At 31.9% G+C, this 21,774-nt stretch overlaps 1 protein-coding gene across 1 annotated transcript; it reads left to right on the forward strand.

Moving 5' to 3' along the window:
* Window positions 1–943: 943 nt before the first annotated feature.
* Window positions 944–20,046, forward strand: LOC109065754 (solute carrier family 22 member 23). Its single transcript, XM_042746505.1, has 10 exons — window positions 944–1,785; window positions 7,778–7,881; window positions 7,950–8,140; window positions 11,515–11,647; window positions 14,063–14,190; window positions 14,264–14,366; window positions 15,448–15,659; window positions 15,745–15,777; window positions 17,473–17,596; window positions 19,200–20,046. Exons 1-10 carry the CDS (start codon window positions 1,384–1,386, stop codon window positions 19,564–19,566), a joined length of 1,797 nt encoding a protein of 598 aa, XP_042602439.1. The 5' UTR covers window positions 944–1,383; the 3' UTR covers window positions 19,567–20,046.
* The last annotated feature ends 1,728 nt before the right edge of the window (window positions 20,047–21,774 follow it).

Here is a 21,774-nt window from a genome sequence, read left to right on the forward strand (position 1 = left end):
TGCACTAAAGTTAAAAAAGCACTAATTGTTGAAGGCCACTGAAGTGTTTTTGCCCTGAGCTCATGGGGGGCAAGATTGAATGTACATTTATTTAATTATTTATATGACAAAATATTATAAAGTATAAATACACATTATAATATAATAGGCTATAATATAATATAATGTTTCTTGACACTTTGCACTCAGTTTACAATGACTTTTAGAAATCAATATTTCATGTCTATTTATTTATTTACCTATTTGACAAGATAGTGTACATAACGCACATTATACCTACTATAAAATATTATACTAATGTGCATATAAAGCATAGCTATAAGTACATATACGTTTATAATCTCTCCATTGATGTATGGTTTGTTAGGAGGACAATATTTGTCTGAGATACAACTATTTGAAAATCTGGTATCTGAGGGTGCAAAAAAAATCGAAATATTGAGAAAATCATCTTTAAAGTTGTTCAAATTAAGTTCTTAGCAATGCATAGCCTATCACTAATCAAAAATTAAGTTTTGATATATTTTAGAAAATTTTCTAAATATCTTCATGGAACATGATCTTTACTTAATATCCTAATAATATTTGGCATAAAAGAAAAATTGATAATTTTGACCCATACAATGTAGGCTATTGTTGTCTATTGCTACAAATATACCTGTGCTACTTATGACTGCTTTTGTGCTGCAGGGTCACATTTGTCGAAGTCAAAGTCTCCTTCATTTTCATTCTGCCACATGTACAGCACATACAGAGAATTGAAATTGCGTTAGACCCTTGGTGCATGCAGACAACACTAACAATAACGGAATATGTAAAAATACCAATAAATACAGAAGAAGGCCACTGAAGTGTTTTTGCTCTGAGCTCATGGGGGGCAGATGCCACACAAAGGCTCTTTGTTGCGCTCGTCCAATCACACACACCGGAGGACAGATCATGCGAACGGGGCGGAGCTTGCGTTTGGATGCGTGCGGTGCGCGATCGCCGGTGCAAACGGCGCGCTGAGGGACCAAGCCTTCGCTACTTAGGGGTTATTTGTGAGCTAGTGCGCGGCCGCTGGGTGGGATCGGCTCAGCAGCATCCCTGATGTGAGAACAGCGGGATTCAAGCATGGATACGCGGGCCACACCTGTGCGCCAGCTGCGTTACCTGCGGACCTGTTGGAGACCACCGGGCACAGACGCGCAAATCTGGGCATCGTGCAGCGCGGCGATGGCGTTGTGACCACCAGGTTCGACAAAGACCTTATGGGGCCCCTTGCGCATCATCGCGCCCGCTGGATTATCATAGCTCGGATTCAGAGTGGGTTCCGTTCAGACCGGATTTACACCGAACCTCAGCGTGTGTGAGTGTGATTTTGAGACAAAGACCCGACGCGCTATGGATGCGGTTCAGCTGGATGGGCTCAACCCATCACCGGCGGAGAACGGCAGTGTGTCGCAGTCTGAGCCGCACAAGCGGCTCTCGCAGGTGGACACCGTGGTTCTGCCGTTCCTCGGCGGGTTTGGGAGGTATCAGCGGCGCTTGGTGGCTCTAACGTGGATCCCGGCTTTCCTCATCTCCTTCAGCCAGTTCTCGGACCACTTTCTGCTCGGTCAACCGGAGAGAAAGTGCGTCCGTCCTGATCAGAACAGCACGAGTTCGGTTCGGGAGATTTTCGATCTGATCGCGACCGGGAACGACGCCGCTGCCGACGCCGAGGGCATCAACGTAACGGCGTGCATGTGCTTGGAGTGGCGGTTCGAGCTGCAGTCGGGACTGCAGCAGAATGTGGTCACCAAGGTAAGATGCTCTGATGGATGCCCTTGGAAAGGATTCCCTCCGGCGGATGGAAAGCTACCATTTAAAGGAATAGTTCACATTAAAATGAAAATTCCGTCATCGGTCAGAATCGGTCGTATTTACTCGCCCCCGCGTCCTTCCAAACGCGCACGATTTTCTTTTCACCCCCGGAATGCGAAAAATATGTTTAACCGAATACTTGCACTGCTCTTTTCTGTACAATAGCAGTGGACCCTGATAGCACGCATACATCAAGGAGACATCTATTTGACGTCTGCATTTACATTTGCAAGATGCTCATCTGCAATATTGGACGTCTATTGGACGTTTCCTATCTGATATCAAATATTTGTCTTGAAGATGTTTATGATTGTAAAACTGACATCTGAAAGACATCTGTCAGACGTTTGTACACAGCAGATGCTTTACAGATCTTTGACAGACATCTTGCAGATGTGTGTGTGCTATCTGGGGATGGGGACTGGGGCGGTTGAGCGAAAAATGTAGGTCTGTTTATCACACAACTGAATTTCATATGGAAGCCGAATGAAATGTCATAATTCTGACATACAAATACATAATAGGTAAAAGGTTGAAATTATGACATAATAACATACTAAATCATAATTCTAAGTCAATCCTTGCTCTTGGAAAGGATTCCCTCAGGCGGATGGAAAGCTACCATTTAAAGGATTAGTTCACCTAAAAATACTGAAGCGGTCGTATTTACTCACCCTCATGCAATACATTGCAAATGCTGATTGGACATATTTAACATGCACCTTGTTGGTCTGGAGTGATAGACCTCAGTACTCAATACAGTTTCCAATGACAGACTGATAAAAAACGGCAAAATTTAAATTTTGTGGGCACACTATTCCTTCAGTTCCTTTTACAGAGAAACCTATGCAATGCACAGGGAAAATAAAGGATCTAAAATGACTGATGGATGCATACTGCATGATGTGTTTACTAGAAAACCATCTCCTCCTGATGAGAAATAAGATGAAATCACATAAAGTCATTCATTTTAGGCCTTACCGAACATGCACTGAAGATGCACGTTGAATCTGTAAACGTTTAGCATGAAATCAGCTGAATATTTGATGCACTTTGCAGATTTACATTTAATTAGCAAGGTTCAACTCAATAGGGTGTTTGATCAAGGAACTGAAAGGTTGCATTGATCACTGATGGTTATGTAAATGAGGTATTTAACTAGCGGTGTCAACGGGTTTGTGAGCATATCACTTCACCTACAGTATGCATATCAGACTGATTATTCAGTGTCACACCCTTCAGACTGGTGCAGATAACTGTTTAAATGCTCACCCCAACGTATAGAGAGATAACGCTGAGGCCCGACAACTAATGTCAGCTGCTTCCTCTTAAAGACTGAAAAAACAGTATGTCAGATTGCAAATACAGTTTAAAAGTCACAGTCATTCTGTGAAACTCCAAATAAACATCTATGAACACTGCATGTGAATCTCAATGAGCTCAATGCACATTTCAGTTTGCACAGAAGTTGGCTACTTCATATGGAAGCCTGTTTCCGCCATGGGATAAAAATGGTAATTGTGAGTTTTTATCTCACAATTCAGACTTGAGAAACATTTAATAATTGTGAGATATAAACTCAGAACTGCATAAATTGCTTTGTAAACTCAGAATTGCAATATAAACTCAGAATTGTGATATAAATGAGAACTGTGAAATATAAACTCAGAATTATGAAATATAAAATCAGAATTATGAAATATAAACTCAGAATTGTGAGATAATGTCAGATTGCTAAATAAACTCAGAATTGCTTTGTAAACCAGAATTGCAATATAAACTCAGAATTGCAAGATATAAACTCAGAAATGTAATATAAACTCAGAATTGTGATATAAACTCAGAATTTACGATATAAATTCAGAAATGTAATATAAACTCAGAATTTACGATATAAATCTAGAAATGTAATATAAACTCAGAATTTACGATATAAACTCAGAAATTTGATATAAACTCAGAATTATTGATATAAACTCAGAATTGTGATATAAACTCAGAATTTACGATATAAACTCAGAAATTTGATATAAACTCAGAATTTACGATATAAACTCAGAAATGTAATATAAACTCAGAATTTACGATATAAACTCAGAAATTTGATATAAACTCAGAATTGTGATATAAACTCAGAATTTACGATATAAACTCAGAAATTTGATATAAACTCAGAATTTACGATATAAATTCAGAAATGTAATATAAACTCAGAATTTACGATATAAACTCAGAAATGTGATATAAACTCAGAATTGTGATATAAACTCGGAATTGTGATATAAACTCAGAATTGTGATATAAACTCGGAATTGTGATATAAATTCAGAATTGTGATATAAACTCAGAATTTACGATATAAACTCAGAATTGTGATATAAACTCAGAATAGTGATATAAACTCAGAATTTACGATATAAACTCAGAAATGTGAGATGATATAGAATTTACGATATAAATTCAGAAATGTAATATAAACTCAGAATTGTGATATAAACTCAGAATTTACGATATAAACTTAGAATTGTGATATAAACTCAGAAATTTGATATAAACTCAGAATTTACGATATAAACTCAGAAATGTGATATAAACTCAGAATTGTGATATAAACTCGGAATTGTGATATGAACTCAGAATTGTGATATAAACTCGGAATTGTGATATAAACTCAGAATTGTGATATAAACTCAGAATTGTGATATAAACTCGGAATTGTGATATAAATTCAGAATTGTGATATAAACTCAGAATTTACGATATAAACTCAGAATTGTGATATAAACTCAGAATAGTGATATAAACTCAGAATTTACGATATAAACTCAGAAATGTGATATAAACTCAGAATTTACGATATAAATTCAGAAATGTAATATAAACTCAGAATTGTGATATAAACTCAGAATTTACGATATAAACTTAGAATTGTGATATAAACTCAGAAATTTGATATAAACTCAGAATTTACGATATAAACTCAGAATTGTGATGTAAACTCAGAATTTATGATATAAACTCAAAAATGTGATATAAACTCAGAATTTACGATATAAACTCAGAATTTACGATATAAACTCAAAAATGTGATATAAACTCAGAATTTACGATATAAACTCAGAATTTACGATATAAACTCAAAAATGTGATATAAACTCAGAATTTACGATATAAACTCAGAATTGTGATATAAACTCAGAATTGACGATATAAACTCAGAAATTTGATATAAACTCAGAATTGTGATATAAACTCAGAATTTACGATATAAACTCAGAATAGTGATATAAACTCAGAATTTACGATATAAACTCAGAAATGTGATATAAACTCAGAAATGTGATATAAACTCAGAATTTATGATATAAACTCAGAATGTACGATATAAACTTAGAATTGTGATATAAACTCAGAATTGTGATATAAACTCAGAATTTACGATATAAACTCAGAAATTTGATATAAACTCAGAATTTACGATATAAACTCAGAATTGTGATATAAACTCAGAATTTATGATATAAACTCAAAAATGTGATATAAACTCAGAATTTACGATATAAACTCAGAAATGTGATATAAACTCAGATTTTACGATATAAACTCAAAAATGTGATATAAACTCAGAATTTACGATATAAACTCAGAATTTACGATATAAACTCAGAATTTACGATATAAACTCAGAAATGTGATATAAACTCAGAATTACGAGATATAAATGATATATATAACTCATATTTATGATATAAACTCATAAACTTGAGAGTTTATATCTGAAAATGGCAAGTTAACATCTTACACTTCTGACTTTTTTCTTCCAATTGTGACTTTTTTCAGAATTCTGAGGGGGAAAAAAGCCTGAATTGTAATATTATAAATTTTTGATTTTATTTTTTTCCTTTAATGCTGTGGATGGAAGCTTCTTTCATGTTTTGCAGTAATAAAGAAGAAGATTTTTTCCTGAATAATTATTTTTTTATTGGTTATTATGTAAAGCTCTGTGTTCCTGACTGGATGTTTTTCTTAGAGTCTTTGGTTGAATAGCCGGACGCCTGATGTCCTGCTGACCTGCTGTGTGTGTGTGTGACCTTTCTCACACCGATAGCCTAGTGTCTTCACTGAGTGTGTTAAAGAGCTTCATTCATACTGCCGGCCGCGCAAACAAATGCTAATGAAGCATTCTGAGGATGTGAGAAGATATCTGTTCACTTCTAGCTTTAGTCACGTTTACTGGTCACTGTAAACTCGGCATGCAAGAGTTTTGTTGAAGGCATTTTGTATTTTAGGCCCTGTTTCTCTTGTGCTTGTATACTTAGTGTTTAAACTTGGGCTTTCTTTTTCTTTTTCCATCTGAAAATAAATTAATTATATTTTGCATTAAGAAAATAAAACCTATTTATTGCATTGTGACATTATTTTCATGGTATTTGTTTACATTTCACCACCAAAAGTTTATTATTGTGATGCACCTGGATTCTTTTAGTTTAATTCTAATCCTGATCCATTGCAATTCATAACATTTTTTTTTTTATATTTTAATATAATATTCTATATAAGAATGTTGTTAATCTTATTGTTTTGTATATTGTTTTTATATATGTGTTTTTTTTTGTACATTTTAGTAGTAAAAATGTATTTTGTTATGATAAATAGTGGTAAGAAATGTGCTTAAGCGACATGAAAATAGTATAAAAGATGTAACATCTTTATACTTTAGTTTTTAAAGATGACATACTCTAAATTCTAATTCTTTTTATTTCCAAGTGTAATTCACTAATTGCTGTTACTGTATTACAATAAAATTCTCTAATACAAGATATTAAATCAGCACAACTTAAAGTATGACAATAAGTGCATTTATTTACACATTAAAGTAATAAAAATAGATTTTTATGATAAACAGTGGTAAGAAATCGGCTTCACTGACATAAAAATATTATTAAAATTCACTATTTCACAAATTGGTTTTACTGTATTACAGTAAAATACTCCAATACAATAATTTAAATGAGCATATATATATATATATATATATATATATATATATATATATATATATAACACATATTATCATGTATAAGTATTATATAGTTAAAAAGAATGCATTTATTTTTACACATTGCTGTAATAAAAATAATTTTTAATGATAATAAGTGGTAAGAAGTGTGTTTAAGAGACATGAAAATATCACAAAATGAAAATCTCTTTAGATATATATATATATATATATATATATATTATATATATATTATATAATATATATATATATTATATATATATATAATTTTTTTAGGGTGAAATATTACTGTATTTTGTTCTATTTCCTGTTACTCTCAACTGTATTTCACAAACTGCTTTTACTGTATTACAATAAAAAAATTCTAATACAAACATTTAAATCCACACAAAATACATATAAAAAAATACTACCATCATGTATAAATATTTTCAATATTTCAATAAATGCATTTGTTTTTTTACCTATTGCAATTTTGATTTGTCTTGTGATGATAATTAGTAAGGAATAATGTGCTTAACTGACACAAAAACAATATCACTAAAGTTTTTTCTTTTTTTTAGTATTTTTAACAGGTTACATCATATTTGTGACCCTGTCTGTAAAAACCCAGCTAAAAAGTCATTTTTTTTAGTGACTTACTGTTTTCTATATAAAATCATCCTTAATAAGGTAAAGAACATTGTGTGAAAATGTAACACTGATATTCTTATTACTGACTGATAAACTTTGATGCTTGTTATCTCATAATTAGATTTTTGAGGCTTTAGCCTGGATTTCACAGAGAGGGTCACATCTGGTAAGAAACTAGTTAAAGTTAGTTATATGTGGGCCTGTTTGACTTGTTTAGAGAAAGACAGTGCTATAGAGTGTATTGCAGGTGTGTATCTTGTGACTCTGTTTGTGTTGCAGTGGACGCTGGTGTGTGACGGCGAGTGGAAGGTTCACATCGCTAAGTTCTCTCTGCTGGTGGGATCTATCTTCGGTTACCTGCTGATGGGGGCGATGGCAGACTGGTACGTCAGAGACACACTGGCGTGTCTGAGGGGTTGTGATGTTTCTCTGACAGTGTTTTGCGTCTCAGGTTGGGCCGGATCCCCGTGCTGCTGGTGTCTGTGCTGTCGGTGCTGGTGTTCGGTTTGGCTGTGGCCTTCTCTGTGGATATGGCCATGTTCAGCACGCTGCGCTTCTTCGAAGGCTTCTGTCTGGCGGCGATCAGACTCTCGCTTTACGTCCTGAGTGAGTCTGACTCTCTTTCCTCCTCTGTTTTCTGCAGTGCAGAGGTTATTAAGATCTTTGCAGACTCTTGATTTCATTGAAATGTCTGTCTGAATATACATGAGTCCGTCCTGCGATCACAGAAAGATGTTTAAACATACAGTTTGATTTGACTTGCAAACTTTTTCTTCCTGTTTTCATCAAGTAGAAAGGAGAATGTACTTGTACGGGTCAGATTTCACCCCCAAATCAACAAAATCAAAAGAAAGACACAGGGAATTATGGTTAGCTTGAAGAAATGCACACGCTTTCGCACACGCACATGTTTTTACATTTACATTTACATTTAATCATTTAGCAGACGCTTTTATCCAAAGCGACTTACAAATGAGAACAGTAGAACTAGCAGACGCTTTTATCCAAAGCGACAACGGTATACAAGTGCTATGACAAGTCTCAGTTAGTCTAGTACAGAACACGTAGCCAGGGTTTTTTTTTTTTTTTTTTTTTTTTTTTTTGAATATAAGCAAAGTTTCCCTAGCAACGATGATCACGCAGTAGTCTAATGACAAAACGAGGCAAAAACACTTACAAACTGCTGTCCTTCTCTGTCGCTCGACTGTTTCTTCTTTTTGGGAACATCAATATCAAGTTTGTTAGAGTTCTAGATTTTTATAAAAATAAAAATAATACAAATAAAAGATATATAAATATAAAGATGTATTTCTTATATCAATGTTAAAATATAAATATAGTAAAAAATAGTTTTAAAAAATAATTAAAAAAATAAAAACAATTTTTTACTATATTTACATTTTTAGAGAATATATATAGTTTTTTTTTCTAGTCAGAATTTGTTATACTGGCCATATTTTAATAAAAAAAATACTACATTAAATAAAATGCTTAAATGATATATATATATATATATATATATATATATATATATATATATATATATATATATATATATATATACTACATCTATAACAAACAAAAAAATCATATATTGAATACTACAGTTAGAATAACCATTGAGAATAAGAACTGCAAAGAAAAAGAAAATATCTGGAGGATTTATTTTATAGGCTTTATTGTCTCTATGCAAAATATCATACATATTCTTTTGATTTTAGGGTTAAATGTGGCATGTTTTCATGAGAGTCGCTGCGAGCCCAGTCTCTCGTTTAAGTGCACGCTTTAATTTATGAGATCTATTTAATTCTCTGTGTGCTTTAGAAAGCGGTTTTCTGATGAGCAGACATTAAGTGATGCTGATTAAGTAGCTTTTTCAGAGGCTAAGAGGCTGTGTGTGTGTGTGTGTGTGTGTGTGTGTGTGTGTGTGTGTGTGTGTGTGTGTGTGTGTGTGTGTGTGTGTGTTTAATGGCCAGAACACCTCCGAGTTCATTAATTTGCTCTAATGGAGCCACTTTCTGCTTCGCTCAGACTCAGATGACATTTGAAGTTTACAGTGCTCAGTTTTCTCAAAAGCTTTTCAGTTATACTGGATGTTTTTATGATTTACAGTGAGTGAAAAACAGCCATAACACTTTCATAAAAGTATAAAATACGGCCTTGTATTACTGGTGTTTGCCAAATCAGTCATCACCATTTTCACCTGCTGGACAATAAATATATGCTTTCTTAAAAATATCAAAATGCAGTATCTCTAAATGCATCTTCACTCTGACAGAATTAGTTTTGGCTCAGAAAGCTGTTGTGTTTAATATAAAGAATAATCAGCATCTCTTCTTGGTTTAATATCGGCTCATGAGATTACAAATTGATCCACTGGGAATGGTTTGGAGCAGTTGCTCACACGTGAATAGAGTTACGCTGCGGTCTGAACTCCGTTCATTTCATTCACTGTGTGACTGTCAGAGTCTCTCTGAAGCCGATCCATTTCTGTCTGAGTTGAGAGGAGGAGGAATAAGGAGAGAGACACTGATTAACTAAATGTTTTCTGCTCACCAAGGCTGCATGTAGTTGATTAAAAATACAGTAAAATTCTAAAATATTTTTACTATTTAAAAACGCTGTTTTTTATGTGAGTAAATTGTAAAATGTAATTTATTCCTGTGATCAAATCTGATTTGGATCAGGATCATTACTTAAGTCTTCAGTGTCATGTGATCCTTCAGATCCTCCAGTCCACAAGGTGGCGCTGTGAACAACTGAAAAACTGAAAGGATCATAAAACCTTATTTGTGTGCAATATTGGCTCATGGTTTAAAATACATCGGACACATCAACAGCTAGTGCTTTTGGCATACATAAGAAAACACAAGATTTGGGATCCACTCACCCTAATCTAACAGATTATTATACAGGATGGATAGGGTTTTCAAACAGTATTAAATCATGATGCATTTACCTAATTGTAAAATAACTTATAAGTCTTGCTTTCTGAGAAATGTATTAATATTAAGTGAGTTAAAATGAGAAAAATATCTGTCATTGGTGTAAGAAAACTAACTTAAAACTCACTTAATGTTTCTAATTTGTTTCTGTTTTAATGTTTCAATTAATTTTAGCAATCCAAAAAAAAGGCTAATTACGTTTTTAGGCACCCCTCTAATATCAAATCATTCGAATTAATTGAAATCAGGAAATCCATACAATTTAACAACATCTTATTAAAAGTTGAACAACAATTAAAATTTTAGAGACCTTTGAAAGAAGTTTTATTTTTCTTTTTATATTATATATATTTATTTTTTTTTGTTTTGTTTTTTTTTGGTGGTATTATTAAATTTTAGCAATCAAAAAAAAAAAATAAATAAACTTGTACTTAATTGAAATCGGGAAACCTATACAATTTAACAAAAGTTTATTAAAAAATTAAATAAATAACAATTTTGGGGCCTTATGGAATCCTTTTTATTTCCCCCCCCAAAATTTTTGATTTTAATTTTTTTTTGTGGATTCATTTAGTTTAAATTTGTTTAATTAAATTCTAGTAATTAAAAACATGTCTAACTGTTTGAAATCAGATACAATTTAACAACAGTTTATTAAAAGTGTAACAACAATTAAATTTTTAGGGTCCATTTTTTATTAATAAAAAACATGTCTAATTAATTGAAATCAGGAAACTTAAATGATTTAACAACAGTTTATTAAGTTACAATTGCAATTTTAGGGCCCTATGAAATCGTTTTAATTCTGTGTATTTAATTTTAATGGTTAAATTAAATTTTAGTTATCATGTCTAGTTTTATTAAAAACAATGTTTAATTAACCGAAATCAGGAGCCTTATACACCTTAACAACAATTTATTAAAAGTAGCAGCAGTTAAAATTTTAGAGCTCTCTGAAAATCATTGTATTTTTTCTTGATTGGGTTTTAATGGTTATGTTCGGTTGTGCTAATGAAAGAGGTGTTTTCCTCAGGGATCGGGTTGTGACTTTGGTCTCGTTGAGTTTTTGAGTTGTGTTTGTCGGCGTGGTGTTTATCGTTGGCGGTGATCTGCTGTTTGATGGTCTTGAGGGGCTGTGCCGTGATTGGCAGATCCTGCAGATCGTCATCATCGCACCGTTTGTGCTCATGCTGCCGTACGTTTGGTGAGACGCTCAATCAGTTAGTCATCATCGCCCGTTTGTGCTCATGCTGCCGTACGTTTGGTGAGTCACAAGCTGAAATACTTGTTTGTTTGGTGAATTTTACCATGTTTGTGGCCTATTCATATTTTATAGCAAGTAAACTAGATATCCTCATGCAAAAGTGTATTCCAGTTTGTTTTCTGCACTGCAAAAAAAAAAAAATATATATAAAAAATATAAAAAAGTCTAATTTACTTAGTATTTTTGTCTTGTTTCTAGTCAAAATATCTATTATTTAATTAATATAATTAAGATGCATTTTCTTGGTAAGCCAGACGAAATAAGATATTGTTTCTAAGCAACAAAAAAACAACATTTTTTAACAATTATTATTAAGTGAGTTAAAATGAGAAAAATATAACTGTATAAAATGCATTGAATTTGAAGGGAAAACTTTTTTTTCTTGTTTTAAGCAAACTCAATGTTTATTATTTGTTTCTTTTTTAAATGGTTAAATTAATTTAATCAATCAATCAAAAAAAAAAGGCCAATTACTTTTTTAGGCACCCCCTAATATTTTATTTAAATTGAATCATTCTAATCAATTGAAATCAGGAAATATATACAATTTAACAACAGCACATTAAAAGTTGAACAACAATTAAAATTTTAGGGCCCTTTGAAAGAAGTTTTATTTTTCTAAAATACCATGTTTTTCATTTAATTTTTTTTCTGGAATTGGTTTTAATGATTTAATCACATTAAATTTTCAAAACAACAACAACAACAACAACAAAAAAAAATTTGTTGTTTATTGTATTTGGTTGGGCTATCATATTTTATTTAAAAGTTGTTGAAATGAATTAAATCAATTTTTTTTTTTTTAATTTAATTAATTAATTTAATTTAATTCTAGTAATCAAAATCATGTCCAACTATTTGAAATCAGATACAATTTAACAACAGTTTATTAAAAGTGTAACAACAATTACATTTTAGGGCCCTGTGAAATACATTTTATATTTTTTTTTATCTTATTATAAAAAAAAATAAAAAAATAAATAAAACTAAAATAATTTAGTGCATTTTGCTTAAAACGAGTAAAATGATCTGCCAGTGCATGGGGTAAGTAAAATTCTTTTTTACTTATTTAATTCTGTTTCTTTTTTAAAATTCATACCTACCCAACTGGCAGATAATTTTGCTCGTTTTAAGCAAAATGCACTTAATTTAGTTTTTTTTTTTTACCCCTGGAAACATTACTAAATATCTCATGTTGTTTGGCTTACCAAGTAAATGCCTCTTAATTTAAGAATTTGAAAATATTTTGACTAGAAACAAGACAAGAATACTAAGTAAGATAAGCCTTTTTTTGCAGCATGGCTGTGAAATAATTATTACTTTAGTACGGACAGATATTTTGACCACATTTCCTTTATATACTTGAGTGTTTTCTGTATAAAAATCATTTATTATTCTAGTCTATAATCTATTTCACATTTAATCCTCTCGAATCCACATAAAAACAAGGAAACTGTGATTGATCACTTTACAAGCCAGTCTTTTTGTGTCTGCACTGCAAAAAATTATTTTCATATTCAGTATTTCTGTCCTGTTTCCAGTACAAACATCTGAACATTGTTAAATCAACATACATTTACTTATTTATAGAATTATGTAAGATAATAAGTCATTTTTTTCAAGAATGTATCGAAATTAAGTTTATGATTAAGAAAAACTGAATTCAAGATTATTTTTTTTAGTCCTTTAACAGATATGTTTCTTTGTTTTAACTATAAAATCACATTTTTAAAATTTGTTTTATTATTATTATTATTTTTAATTCCAAATTCCTTTTTTATTCCATTTGAATGTGTCTGGATTTTTCTGGAAATTTTCTAAATATTTTTAAATCACGAAACACACACAATTTGACGAAAATGTATTTAAAGTTAAACAAAAATGTAGTTTTTAGTGCCCTGTAAAGTCTGTATCAGTTTTTCCAAATTCAGTTGTTTTCCATTTAAATTTTTCTGGATAATGTTGTAATGGTTTTATTAAACTGTAATAAACAAAAATATTTTTATTGAATTGGATGTTAATTTAAACACTCATTTTTGTATCATTTTTTAATTATTAGTTTGTTGTCCCTTTTATTATGATATGCAAGCATTATGTAAAATCTTTTGTTTATAAAATAGAGGGTCAATAAAAACATTCATAAAAAGAACATCTTATCAATTAATTCATAAATTTTCAGCTATTTAATTTATTATAGTTTTTATTTTTTACACTCATTTTTCATTTCTTCAGAAATTCTATGTTGTCAGTGTATTTGTTTTTCTTCTGTCTTCTGAAGTAAATGTATCTTGATTCAAGAATTGTTAGAAGTTTGTACTAAAAACAAGACAAAAACAGCAATGTTTCTCCGCTCAGGATGTTTCCGGAGTCTCTGCGCTGGTTGTTGGTCACTCAGCATTATCAAAGAGCCAAGCAACAGATGTTCCGCATCGCCCATAGCAACAGCGTCGACACGGCAACCGACTCCAGCGGCATCCTGTCAGGTGAGCAGAGCTGTGAGTGTGATTTACCTGCAGCCCGATGATGATGATGATGATGATGAAGGTGGTTTTGCAGAGCTGGAGACTGAACTGCAGCAGAAGCCGAAGACGTTCTGCGTGACGCAGCTGAGTGGCACCAGGAACCTGTGGAAGAACACCGTCGTCCTGTGCGTCAACTCGTGAGTGCTGCTTCAGATTAGATTTCACTAGTACTGGCTTTATCTATCAGTGCCTTTTAACAGGTAAGTAGAACTTTTCTAAACTTTAGACATGCTTTCTGGGATTTATTCTTGAGTGTTACATGCTCAAATCTAGGAAATAATTTTTCATCTAGATCAGGGTTTTCAATCTTAGATACCGCAGACCCTCAAGTAATCATCTTCATGCAAAGAGCCCCTATCTTAAGATATATTCTATAACGAAATAGTTTCTACTAATCTAAAATATTTTTTTGGAATATAGTTTCTGTGAAGTTACATTATTGTGTTTTTTCTTCTCATAGTACAGTTCTGTTAGATGTAATAATTATTTACTTATTTTAAGCTCATTTTTATTTGTTAAATTATTTTTAATGTAATTTATATATTTATTTTAATGTAATTTATATTTATTTATTTTAATGGAATTGTATGCATTTATTTATTCATTTTAAAAATTTACGTAAATTTAAAAGTTTTATGAAAATAGATTTTATATATATAGATTTTAATATAAATATGTTTTAAGATAAATGTATATGTATAGATTAAATTAGATTAATATATATATATATATATATATATAAATACATGCGTATAAATTAACAGAAAAAGATTAATTAAATACATGATAATTAATTTAAATTAAATACAAAAAATAAAAACTGATTAAAAGGGATGCATACATAAATAAAATTTTATTAAAATAAATACACACGAATTAGATTCATATTAAAAAAATAATGCATAAAATTAGATTAAAATAAACATAAATCAGATGAAAATAAATACATAAAAATATTACAATAAAAAATGGATTAAAACTAGTTATGATTAAAATATTTTTATTTTAATAACATTTTTATATAATTATGTTTTTATTTGAACAATTTAGTTTTATTTAACAATTTATCTTAATCTTATTTCTTATTATTTATCTCTAAACTTGTCCACGGACCCCCAGCACTGATCTGGATGATTTCACCTGCAGTTTTCTGCTCTATAAATGCTCTCTTTGGACTCTGGAGAGTGAGACAATGATTGTGCGTTTGTTGACACTCAGGTTGACGGGTTACGGCATCCATCACTGCTTTGCGCGCAGCGTTCTGGAGGGCAGCGCGTCTCACCTGCACTATTACGCGTTAGCGGCGATCGCCGTGGCCTCCTGCATGGTGCTGTTTCCGGTGGTGGCTGGCTTCGGCAGGAGAGGAGGACTGCTCACCTTCATGATCATCACGGCTCTGGCGTCGCTGCTGCAGCTGGGTTTGCTCAACCGTACGTACAGCACAGCACATGATGTCACAGGCTCTGTATCCGCCTCTGAGCCTTTACTAACGGCTGTCTTCTCTCTCCAAAACAGTGATCGGCAAGTACAGTCTATGGCACGATGCAGGTAATACAAAAATATTATGCATTACATATTTTATTGTTGTGACAGAAGAGACTAGACAATGCTAAAGTCAAATAATACAATGCATTTCAATAATCATGCATAGTTAATGCAGCACTGTAGCTTACATGACATTTCAATAGATAATAATGCATTAAATGTTAATTTCTACTAATGCATGTGAAATATTTCAGGTTATAAATGATACATAATATTATAAATTTTAATTAATTTATTTATTGTAGGTAATTTAGAATGTCACATACATTAAGGAGAAAAGTTTTTTTGTCATGCATAATAAAAACACTACATTTAATCTAATTTACTTTTAATTTTTTAATCATTTTTTTACGTATGCATTTATTTTAATCAAACAAAAACTAGATTAAAAACATACAGATTAGATTAAAATAAATAAATAAATAAAATATGATTAAAATAAATACATGCATATATTTCAATAAATAAATAAATTCAATTAATAAATAAAAAGTACTTATGCTGGATAGTAACACTTTACATTTCTGTTAGTTAATGCAATAGTTAACATGGAATTATCATGAACAATAAAGCCTTTCCAGCATTAAAAATTGTTAATTTTAATAATACTTTTTAATTTTTTTACTAATGCATGTGAAATATTTCAGGTTATAAATGATACATAGTATTATAAATTTAAATTAATTTATTTACTATAGGTAATTTAAAATGACACATATACATTAAGGAGAAAAGTTTTTTTGTCATGCATAGTTAGTAAAAATACTTTACATTTTATCTAATTTACATTTATTTTTTTTCCAACATTTTTTTAGGTATGCATTTATTTTAATCAAACAAAAAAAATTATTAAAATAAAAAAAGATTAAATGCATATAAATTAGATTATATAATATAATGAAGTAATAAAGATTATTATAATTAATTAATTAATATATTATTATTATAATTAATTCATGCATATATTTAAATAAATAAAATTAATGAATAAAATTACTTATGCTGGATTGTAATATTTTGCATTTCTGTTCTTACATTTCTACAATTATCATGAACAATAAAGCCTTTCCAGCATTAAATAATGTTAATTTCAATAATACTTTTTAATTTCTACTAATACGGTTTAAACATTCTGAGTTATAAATGATATATAATATTATAAATTATGTTTGTCATAATTCTTAATAAAAGTTATAAAAAACACTGAATTTTTATTTATTTTTTAAAACATTTATTCTGGAAACAGGCTATCATATATTATATTTTATATACATGTTATTTTTATATTTTATATTCAGTGTATTATTCCCACCAGTGTTACATGTACATTAGAAGGATTTTTTTTTCAAACCTATCAATTATGACTTAATATTAGTGACGTCAGTAATGATTTTTATGTTCTTTTTTTTGAGGAAAGAAAATAAGTCAATTTAGTTTTACATGTGTAATGCTTTTCAAACTAATTTTCAAAGAAAATCATCTTTTTATTGTATATATATCTTACATTTATCAGATTAGAGCTAGATAATAATATAGTTACATTTTGTGACGAAATGTTTCCTGTATTTTTGATCAAATAAATGCAGCCTTGATGAGCAGAAGAAACTCCTGTAAAAACATAAAAAATCATTCTGATCCCAAACTTTTAACCGGTAGTGTATATATATATATGATTATATATTGTCTATGTTGTCCTAGCTGAGCGGGACTCGCTGAACCAGCGCTTTTCGTACGCGTTCTCCATCATCGGGATGTTCTCGTCTCATGCTGTCAGCACACTCAGCATCTTCTACTGCGCTGAGATCACGCCGACGGTCATCAGGTCAGCATCTCTGTCCATCCATCCATCCATCTGTCAGAGACTCTACACAACACTTCACACTGAGCCCCCATTAGTCAACACTTGTTTATTAGTGTAAGAAACTAATTTAACCCCTTAACTGTCACCGTCCCGTATACTTCACTGTATTACAATTAAATCCTAACGTAATCATGACAAACTATATATCACTGGAAAGCTCTAAGACTCCTAAATAGATATTTTACCATTACTGTTAGTTACAAATTATGTAGGAACAGCAATAGATTCATTTATGACAAGAGTGCACCAAGAGTCTATGACAAATCATAACAGGAGTTTTACAAAAAGAGTAATATTGAGAGAGAAATTGATAGATTTGTAAAAGAAATGCATTAAAAAAAAAAAGTCAATGGAGTTCGGGTGGCACCTGGTGGCTTTTTTTTTTTTTTGTATAAATGCCTAAACAACCTCAATTTTTTTAATATCAACTTCAAATTTGGAACACAACTTCGCTTTAATTTTATAGCAAGTTTAAGTTTAAATATTTATTTTATATAAAATAAAATAAAATTGTACATTTTCTTTACAGTAAATTTAAACTTCAATCATTTGTTATACTTTCAATTTATTAAATCATTTCACTTTTGTAATACTCTGCTAATCATCTTTAAAAAGAGACCAACCTTTGGTCTGTATTTGAAAGCGTTCATGGATTATAATAATTTAAGTTTGTATAGTGCACTTTCTCATGAATTTTCAAAATTGTGGATGACAGTTAAGGGGTTAAACTAATTAAAATAAGTTTTCATAAATTTAAAATTTTAATTTCATTTAAACTAATACAACAGTAAATTGATTAAATCACTAAATTTAATAAAGAAAGTGTAATAAACTAATGTAATACGTATTTATTAGTTAAAAAAAATACAACTGTTTTTAGGTCCATTAAATAATAGACATTGATTTTACTTATGTATTAGTCTGTGTTATTTTAGTATCATTAATATACTGCTATAGTTTACTAGTTTAGTTTTCATTTTAATTTTAGATAAAGTTTTAGTGATTATGTTGTTTTTGTCATTTTTATTAGTTTTCGATTTTTTTTTTGTATCTATATTTTTATTTGTTTATTTTAGTTTTAGTTTGTTATTTTAGTATTTCTATTGCTATTTTTTATTATTAACATTTTTTTATATATATATATTTTAATTTTGGTTATGTTTTTAGTAATCTTGCGTTTGTGTCATTTTTGTTAGTTTTTTTTTATATGTCTATATTTACTTACTTTTTATTTATTCCTTTTAGTTTCTTTAGCTTTAGTTATTATAGTACCTCAAGTTAAACTAAACAAATGACAAATGCAGTTTGTGTTAATATTTTAAATTAGATTCTATTGTTATTTTTTTTGTTTAAATATGATATCCCTGATTTTAGTAAATGTTGAAATTAACAAACTATATTTCATCCTCAACTAATGTAAACAAATGAAACCTTAGTGCTACTGAGGATTCATTCATGTCTTTATACTTACAAGCTTGATTTTGCAAACACCAATAATTAAAGTAGTATTAACCTGATCATTACCCGATGATTTGACGGCTGTCTCTGGGTTTTGTTGTAACAGGGGTGGAGGTGTGGGTCTGGTCCTAGCGAGCGCAGGTTTCGGTATGCTAACAGCGCCACTGATGGAGCTTCACAATCAGAAGGGTTTCTTCTTGCATCACGTGATCCTCACCTGCTGCACTCTGCTCTGCATCATTTGCATACCGTTGCTCCCGGAAACCGCCAAGCAACCGCTGCCCGAGACTATCGCTGAGGGGGAGGGGCTTCTGCGGCGGCCCATCCTCCCCGGAGAACAGCACCACCTACTGGCCAGGACCGAGGTCAGGGAATATTCGCGCGTTCAGGACACGCCCCTTCACCAGATCGTCAACCCCGGCAACGGCTCGGTGCCTAGCAACAGCACAGTCAATGGCGTGAGAACTTCATGACAGCATTTGCTAAGGACGGCCAAATGAAGAGCGATTGTCGAGAACGAGTTTCACTCACACGTTTTTTTTTTAATTGCGAAATGCGACTGATGTCGTGGTAAAGTGTCAAACGCCTCATTAACCAGCATCTGTGAAAAAATTCTTACCATTGTACAAACTGGAAATGTTATTATAACTTGTGTTTAGTGAAAGGAGCTCTATTTTTCAAACGACCACTACTGAACAACCACCTCAAGGAGGAGATTCACTGATTTGAATGTGTTCTTTTTTGTACGTTTGCTAAATATTTGGTATTTATTATAAGGACAGAATGACATTGACAGTAAGAACTGGCGGACTTCATTCATGTACGGGAGATTGTTTCCACCACAGGATAAAGAAAATTAAAAAAGGTATTTGTGACTTTCTCTCAAAGTCACAACTCTTTTCTCATAATTCTAAGAAAAAAAATTAAAATTCTAAGTAAAAAAAAAAAAAAAATAGTTGGATATAAACTTGGAGAAAAGTCAGAATCGCAAGATTTAATGCCGCAATTCTGGGAAAGTCAGAATCGCAAGATTTAACGGCGTAATCCTGGGAAAAGTCAGAATCGCAAGATTTAACGCCGTAATCCTGGGAAAAGTCAGAATTGCAAGATTTAACGGCGTAATCCTGGGAAGAGTCAGAATCACAAGATATAAACTCAGAATCGCAAGATTTAACACCGCAATTCTGGGAAAGTCAGAATCGCAAGATTTAACGGCGTAATCCTGGGAAAAGTCAGAATTGCAAGATTTAACGGCGTAATCCTGGGAAAAGTCAGAATCGCAAGATTTAACGGCGTAATCCTGGGAAAAGTCAGAATCGCAAGATTTAACGGCGTAATCCTGGGAAAAGTCAGAATCGCCAAGATTTAACGGCGTAATCCTGGGAAAAGTCAGAATCGCAAGATTTTAACGGCGTAATCCTGGGAAAAGTCAGAATCGCAAGATTTAACGGCGTAATCCTGGGAAAAGTCAGAATCGCAAGATTTAACACCGTAATCCTGGGAAAAGTCAGAATCGCAAGATTTAACGGCGTAATCCTGGGAAAAGTCAGAATCGCAAGATTTAACGGCGTAATCCTGGGAAAAGTCAGAATCGCAAGATTTAACGGCGTAATCCTGGGAAAAGTCAGAATCACAAGATATAAACTCAGAATCGCAAGATTTAACACCGTAATCCTGGGAAAAGTCAGAATCGCAAGATTTAACGGCGTAATCCTGGGAAAAGTCAGAATCGCAAGATTTAACGCCGTAATCCTGGGAAAAGTCAGAATTGCAAGATTTAACGGCGTAATCCTGGGAAAAGTCAGAATCGCAAGATTTAACGCCGTAATCCTGGGAAAAGTCAGAATCACAAGATATAAACTCAGAATCACAAGATTTAACATCGCAATCCTGGGAAAAGTCATAATCGCAAGATATAGACTCAGAATCTCAAGATTTAACGCCGTAATCCTGGGAAAAGTCAGAATCACAAGATTTAACATCGCAATCCTGGGAAAAGTCAGAATCGCAAGATTTAACACCGTAATCCTGGGAAAAGTCAGAATTGCAAGATTTAACGGCGTAATCCTGGGAAAAGTCAGAATCACAAGATATAAACTCAGAATCACAAGATTTAACATCGCAATCCTGGGAAAAGTCATAATCGCAAGATTTAACGCCGTAATCCTGGGAAAAGTCAGAATCACAAGATATAAACTCAGAATCACAAGATTTAACATCGCAATCCTGGGAAAAGTCATAATCGCAAGATATAGACTCAGAATCTCAAGATTTAACGCCGTAATCCTGGGAAAAGTCAGAATCACAAGATTTAACATCGCAATCCTGGGAAAAGTCAGAATCGCAAGATATAGACTCAGAATCGCAAGATTTAACGCCATAATCCTGGGAAAAGTCAGAATCGCAAGATTTAACGCCATAATCCTGGGAAAAGTCAGAATCGCAAGGTTTAACTCTGCAATCTTGGGAAAAGTCAGAATCGCAAGATTTAACAATGCAATCCTGGGAAAAGTCAGAATCGCAAGGTTTAACTCTGCAATCTTGGGAAAAGTCAGAATCGCAAGATTTAACGCCATAATCCTGGGACAAGTCAGAATCGCAAGATTTAACACCGCAATCCTGGGAAAAGTCAGAATCACAAGATTTAACACCGCAATCCTGGGAAAAGTCAGAATTGCAAG

This window comes from Cyprinus carpio, chromosome B20, assembly GCF_018340385.1.
Source record: "Cyprinus carpio isolate SPL01 chromosome B20, ASM1834038v1, whole genome shotgun sequence".
Lineage (NCBI taxonomy): Eukaryota > Metazoa > Chordata > Actinopteri > Cypriniformes > Cyprinidae > Cyprinus > Cyprinus carpio.